The 6,981-nt window shown below is 51.4% G+C and overlaps 4 protein-coding genes across 4 annotated transcripts; 3 read left to right on the top strand and 1 right to left on the bottom strand.

The window, feature by feature from the left end:
• Positions 1–464: 464 nt before the first annotated feature.
• On the bottom strand, positions 465–1,366 carry J4E79_007537 (uncharacterized protein; the record flags this gene model as incomplete). The annotated part of the gene is made up of 3 exons (XM_049356402.1): positions 465–483; positions 537–1,269; positions 1,330–1,366. The coding sequence occupies 3 exons, from the start codon at positions 1,364–1,366 to the stop codon at positions 465–467; spliced, it is 789 nt and encodes a 262-aa protein (XP_049209289.1).
• A 1,579-nt stretch (positions 1,367–2,945) lies between these two features.
• Positions 2,946–3,323, top strand: J4E79_007536 (uncharacterized protein; the record flags this gene model as incomplete). Its single annotated transcript, XM_049356401.1, has 1 exon — positions 2,946–3,323. One exon carries the CDS (start codon positions 2,946–2,948, stop codon positions 3,321–3,323), a length of 378 nt encoding a protein of 125 aa, XP_049209288.1.
• An 865-nt stretch (positions 3,324–4,188) lies between these two features.
• Positions 4,189–4,980, top strand: J4E79_007535 (uncharacterized protein; the record flags this gene model as incomplete). The annotated part of the gene is made up of 1 exon (XM_049356400.1): positions 4,189–4,980. The coding sequence occupies one exon, from the start codon at positions 4,189–4,191 to the stop codon at positions 4,978–4,980; it is 792 nt and encodes a 263-aa protein (XP_049209287.1).
• Positions 4,981–6,117: 1,137 nt separating this feature from the next.
• Positions 6,118–6,394, top strand: J4E79_007534 (uncharacterized protein; the record flags this gene model as incomplete). Its single annotated transcript, XM_049356399.1, has 2 exons — positions 6,118–6,166; positions 6,249–6,394. 2 exons carry the CDS (start codon positions 6,118–6,120, stop codon positions 6,392–6,394), a joined length of 195 nt encoding a protein of 64 aa, XP_049209286.1.
• Between the last annotated feature and the right edge of the window lie 587 nt (positions 6,395–6,981).

Raw genomic sequence — 6,981 nt, 5'->3', positions numbered from 1 at the left:
ATGACGTACGTTGCAGCTTGTATCTTGGCGTATGTGCTGCAACAGAAAGATCCAGATGATAAAGGAAACTTTGTGCTGGCAATAGGGATGTCTTGGTTCTTTGCTCTGCCGGTAAGTCTACTCCTTTTGCGGCAGTGGAGGAAACATGTTGGGCGCATTGAACGTTCTTACTAACGCACTTCTTCGTTCGCAGATTGGGTTCATCATCTTGAACATCGGGATCGTGTTGCTTGCCAACGCATGCAAAAAGACAGAAAACGAAGAGTCGTCCTAATCATCAGAAGACAAGGGGTCCTGCCTGTAGCTGTTGAACGGTAATTCACCCAAAGTGTAAGGAGGGAGAAAAGGAGTTGATCACGCGAGGTTAGGTGAGTTGCATGAGAAGATATTAAATGGATCACGGAATAAATGGTTTGGTATTGTAGCACGCTACTGTAGACGGCTGTGAGGATATATCGGTAACTCTAAGCATAAGTTCGCTGCCTGTTATTGGGTTAGCAATCTGTAGATCAGAACAGGAATAGGAACCACCGTACGCGTATAATTCCTTGCCATCGTCATAGGGGCGCGCAGGTGACCCGGCATCGACCTCCTTGTTCACTGCCGCCCGGTGTGAGATCGTTCTCTTCCTCTCCCCATAGATCGAGGCCGAAACCCAAAGCAGCCACATGATTCCGGCGATAACTCCGTATGCGATGATCTGGCCTTGACTGGGAGCGAATCCGGTGAACGCGGGCGCATCCGATGCAAGTAGCAGGCCAAGGCCACCATTGATCATGCCCAGCGTGATCAGAATGCGCCCCAACCAGAGGTGACCGTACGACCAGATAGTCCGGCGGCTGTATTTCTTGAACTTGAGGTGGTGGACGAAACCAAGAATGGGTTGGAAGAAGAGCAGGACAAAGACAATGATGCCAATAATCGGGTGGTAGTTGTCGAGCATGTTGACTGGGATGTTGTTGATCATCCACACGCCGAGACCGAATGCTGCGATGTACACAACATACGCAAAGAGTTGGAATATGCCATGGACGATCCAGACGCCGCGAAACGATCCTAGTCGTATGAGGATCGATCCAACTGGGAAGAATAAGACAAAGGCCAGGGCTGCGAGGACACCATGGGCTACGATGATCTTATGTCGTGATGCTGATGAGAAGCCGCCACGGCCGCCGCCAAATGATGAGCCGAAATCGTTATCGCCGCTGTCACTACCTCCTCCGAATCCGCCTGGACCGTATTGACCACCGGGGCCGTACTGCGCAGAAACTGTGGTTGCTGCTATCATCTCATCAATTTAGTCCTCGATTTCCAGGATTGGCTTCATACCTAAGCTAAGCAGCGTCGCTCGTGTGCTAAAAGTCATAGTGAAGATGTGGAACGAGAAAGACCCAAGCAAGTTCGATTTGAAGGTCTATAGATCGGTAGAAAGAAATATTGGCTAGTTAATCTATTCTTACCTGCGACGGCTGATCTAACATCATCACCCACAACACAAGCCGAACAGCGCCAAATCGATGATTCACGTCTGGGAGTGACACAGATGACGCTGTTTAGAACAGAAAATGGTCGAGCTTACGCGTTTCCGCAGCTTTTTCGTGTGTTTCGAGTGGTGGACATTGACATGCTAGTCTGACTTGGGGCCGGGGTGCACATGGTGGAGAGCCGGAAGTAAGATGTCGGCGAAACATGTTGGGAAAGCACCGACTCTCATGATGTGACGAATGCCTCAGGCAGAAGATGTCGTTGACGTCGATACAGGATTAGTAAGGTCGTCTCATGGAGGCCTGGATGGTTCAGCAATCCTGAGCACGTGTTTGCGCGACGTGCCTGTAGCCTTGCGCAGGCACGCGTCTGACTCGCTTGACTTGGCTAGCATTAGCATGATCCTTCGTTCGCGGGTGTAGGCAGCGACTAGGCGACAAATCTTTGAAGCTGCTATTCCAGGTTTGCTGCGAACATGGCCGCTGGTCGGGTGCCGGACTGAACGCGAGAGGTGCGATCGCGATTACTGGTCACCCGTGTGGCTAGTGTGGCAGATGACGTGAGTAATGACCTTGGGAGCCTGTGCGAATGTCTTTCTCATCAAAAACTTCATCCCATGTTAACACATAGTATAACTTCCGGGTTCACGTTCACCGTCTAGTCGACATGGCGGTCGGCAACGTGATGTGGCATCCCCACGCAGCGCATCCCGTCGCCCTCGACCCCATGGCGGTCAGAGCGCGGTCGAGGTTTTCCATCCGCCCTCCGCGATCCTGGGCTGTCGCATGGCCAGGCACATGTCGGTCGTTCAACAGGTACAAGTCCTGCATGCGCTTGTCTGTAGTCATTTGTCCCCTGAGTTCGCGGTGACTGTTGCATAGCCCCAGTTTGCAAGAGTCGCGTGGTAGGAAGAGAAGGCAGAATAGCGCACCGCCACGGTTGTGCACATCACGCGCGCGCCCTTTGTCCGTATACATGTCGTCAGAGTGGTGAGTCGAAGAAGCAAAAGAAGGTGAAACAAGGAAATTGCGCTGAGTTGGAGCAAAGAGAGGTGAAGACTCTGTGGAGACATGAGTTGTGCATGCCCGCCGCGAGGATGACTCCTGCAGGTCCCGAATTTCGGCGATGCCATGTGGCCAATCATGGGCGGGCACGGGTGCAATAGTGGGCCCGCATTCGCTGTCATCTAGGCTGTGATCTAGCATCTTCCTTCTCCCCGTCACACCATCGTGCGGCTCTGAGTCACTCTGCAGCCTACTGACATCCTTGACTTAGCCTGTACCTGCATACGTGATTCAATGTCATCCCATGTATATAAGGCTGGGTAGGTATCTTGCTCCAATGCTTGACTCTCCTGAGACTATCAGCCGCCTTTGCGGCTTTTCGCCCCACCACTCTCCATCTCCCCTCAACCCTATTATTACTTATTCACACATCCACAAGAACTTGAAATAGACGACATGGGCAAACGTCACAACAGAAAACGAACTAGAAGCCGTCCTCGGAACCGCAACAACAACCACGACAATTCACCTCCGCAGGTCATCAACCACACTCGAAGCGAGTCGGTCAGCACTACCTCTTCAACTCTCTCCGCAACCAGCTCCTGCTTCCATCCTCAAGGCTCCATTGCGAGTGCCAGTGCGAACCACTGGCAGCAAACTTACACCGCATGGCAAACCCGGCTTCGACTACAACAGGAGCAGGAGCAAGAGTTGGAGACTCAACGACTGCGCATCTTTGGTGGACTACCGGAGGATGAGAGGACCTTGATGGAGCCGATGCTCAAGGTGGTCACGGATCTTTTCGATGGTTTCTACGATTACGAAGATCCGTGATGATTAGAGTGCTGGTTCTTTGCACATCTCTACTCCTTCGCATGGGCATCCATTTCAACGGACGATACATGTTTTTACGACGAACACGACACGGATTAACGACCAAACCAACGATGACTCTGGTAGCCAGCCGGAGGCGTGGGATATCATCTGGGCACGGACTCGTAGCAGATCAGACAGCACCTGCGTCGGCCCAACTGGGTCGGCCCGCAAGCGCTTTCTGGTTGGTTCAACATTGCCCAGCCCTAGGACTCCGGCTTCACGCATAGGCGGCGGAAGCGAAGACAGTGGTGGAAGAGACAGCTAGATGCACGCTTCATGCATGTACTCGCTCGAGTCCCGAACTCGCGTGTACATGCTGTTGGCTAGAGCGTCGCTGTCTCTGAGAACGGCGGAAAGGAAAGAAGGACGCGCATGCGTATTGGTGGAGGAGTCATCTTGCTTGGAAGGAACGGTGTACATCTGCAGCTCTCTGCAGGGCAGACAAACGTCCGAATAGTTTATCAATATTTCTTTAATTAATCTAAACCTTACCTTGATTCGCTACCTCCTCTTGCGGTACTCGTGAATTTTTCCATCAGCTGCGTGCTTGCCTTGCGCCGCCTCTCCACCGTCAGGGTCCAGTTTTGTTGTCGTACTATTCCGCATACAGCGCCTCGACTCATTCTAGGCAAGAGCTTCCGATCCTTCTCACCCTCACCTCTACCCACCGTTTCCGAGCGCGGTTCCATTCGCAACTGCTGTCGCGGGAAACACCTGACACTGCGCAACTCCGACCGAGTGATCCCAAAGACATCAGTAGGTGATAGTCAAGCGCGTCCTATACAGTTCACTGCACTAACAACCGACTGCCGATTAGCTCGCGATGGAAGATACTCAAGGGTTCCGCTTCCTCGATCTACCCAAGGACATCCGTCTGGAAATATACGACCTTTTTCCTACCGAAACTCGTCGTTATACGGTACAAATACCAGATACGCCAACCCACACACCCTTCACCCTTGTCTTGGAACGCATCCCGTGCATGGAACTACTCACTACCTGTCGCCAGATATTCCACGAAGTCTCCGCCGTGCTGGGGTCAAGATTAGATGGCCAACCACTTCGTATCTTCACCAATGCGAGAGACTTGTGTGACACCGCCGTCCACGTTATGGCGAACTATACTTCATCTGACCCTCAAAATGAGTCCATGAAGATACATATTAAGCGCTACATTCCTAGTCGCCAGAGTGGTTCTAAGGATCAGGATGTGCCTAAAGTTCCGCCGCAGGCTCTACGTCACAACATAACGGCAACTGGCTCGAAGCTAGAAGTCGAGATAGCTCTTGAGCTTGGCGGTTTACTCAGAGAGACTTCACGTGATCTACGACTCATGAAAGATTATATACGCATATTCTATGAGTGGATTGTAGACATGGGGCAGCCGCAGTATTCTCTCTACGACCCCGTCAATGTCACAATCCGGCCTAAGCCGACAGCAGATGTGAGCGAGAAAACAGCCAGCGATGGACAAGTATTCGACTTTGAGCAATACCAAAAGGACTTTGGGCCTGGAAAGATGTGGACTTGTCAGTTGGGTGAGTGCATGACGGAGAAGGAGTGGCAACGCAACTGGGAGGAAGGCAAGCACTTCGGGAAGTTGAAGCGGATCTAGTAGCTCTACAACTTCGCAGGAGATCATGACACAAGAGAAGGGATGGCTGGCCTGAAGCTACTAATGGTTGAGGCATCGCTGCTGGATTCCAGTGTAATGAGGCGCCCATCAAGGACGTTCCAGTAGGGAAACTTTTCCAGGTCTCTCGAGAGCGTCACAGAAATAAGGATTGGAGATCTAGAAAGCCTCTTATGCATAATTGTCCTCTTTTTGCGCGTGTACTTGAAATGTAGCTCGGAGAAATGCTTCTACCAAAGCATTGGCATTCAGCTCGCAAGACACTTAAATAACACCACTTTAGCAATCAAAAATCTCAGCCTAGACAAGAGTGAAGGCCTCAGAATGCCAGGAGCACGTTGAGGCTCCAATACCGAAAGAGACCCAGTTCGTCATCACCTCGGCGGCGCTACCCTCCCGCCAACCCCATCCTTCCTTCACCGTCAAATCGCCCTACAAACAACCAAGACCCCATCACTATCAACAGCAACCCCAAAATCGCAAAGTGCAGCTAATTAAAGCAGGTTTACGTACCCACCATGCGCACAAACCCGGCTGAGCGGTCGCCCTACTATCGTACGACCCTCGCCAACGGGTCACCCCACACGCATCCCGGCAACGCCCGAACACGGTGTTCTTGCTGCATGTGTCTCGCCACCAGAACTCTTTCGTTGTGGATTATCGAGGCGTGTCAGACGATGTGATTGTATATTGAGTGGTTTTGGCCAATGGTTGTGTGAATTGTCTGTCGTGTCTCGCGATCTCAGGAACTGGGTTGGGGTTTTCGCATGTTGGTGTAAGGCGCTTGCCTTGGTGTTGGTATTATGGTATCACGCGATCGACCTGTGTGAGGAGGGAGTTGATGTCGTCGGCAGGTACCGACACCGTGAGTATTGCTTCAAGGAACCCTGATGAGTAGATATAAGGTAAATGGATTTCTTCCGTTGGTATTCATCATCTACATCCAGTCACATCCATCTTCAACTATACAACCCTATCAACCTCCAATACCTTATATCGCACATACAATAAGCGTCTTGCATACAATTAATCGGCAATCTTTTTTATCTCACCAATCATCAATCAAGCCGACAAAGCAAACCAACAACACTAAACACATACCCAACCAATCCACCCAAAATGCCAGCAGTACCAAGATCCTACCTCCCCTCCTTCGCCGCCTTCCTAGGTAAGCCTCACCATCCCGTCTCCTATTCTCCTTCATCAATCACATCCAACATCCAACATCTAACTAACAACCCACGCCACAGCATTCGGCATAACCTACACGACCATCGTCGCAGCAAAAGAAGGCGCAGCCGTCGACGGCGCACGAACCCGCTGGCAAGACCAACATGCACGAGCCAGGAACGCACTGAGCGGGGGTATGACTCTCGCGGATATGGAGAGGAAGTAAGGTGAAAGAAGGGAGAAGAAGAAGAAAGTCCAGTTTAAAGTGGGTTGTATACTAGGGTAATAGGCGTTCCGGATGCTGGATACAAGTCCAAGGTATATATCAACTCATCAAGTTCAACGTATGCGTATCCACCTGGGCAGTGTGATACTTGTCTTTCTAATGTCTTCGACACAAAGCATGCACCCATCTCTCCGCATGTACAGTACCGTGCCTCGCCATCCACCCGAGCACCCGAGCAACAACATACCCCCCACTCCATCTCCCTCGTCGACCACCCACTATCTCCCCTCCTCCTCCTCCTCAACCACCATCCCTGCAATTCACCCATACAATCTATACTATACCCCCAGGATAACACCCTATAACACTATCCCCAGTATACGCAACGGGAGTCAATGATAGTACCCGGCGCATGAGGACCACCAATGCAAACTCTCTAAATCGCTCTACAACACGAGGGCTCGTTGCAATGAGGAATGTGTAAGGTGGAATGTGGAGAAATGTTATATTAAAAGACGGTAGTCGGGATGCGATATCGGTATGCAGGGTAGACGTGCATTGGGGCAGGGTGCAGATACGGGGGGTGG

Source organism: Alternaria viburni, assembly GCF_023758015.1.
Source record: "Alternaria viburni strain BMP 2772 chromosome Unknown scaffold_16, whole genome shotgun sequence".
NCBI classification, from domain to species: Eukaryota; Fungi; Ascomycota; class Dothideomycetes; order Pleosporales; family Pleosporaceae; genus Alternaria; species Alternaria viburni.
This window is presented reverse-complemented; position numbering and strand designations above follow the sequence as displayed.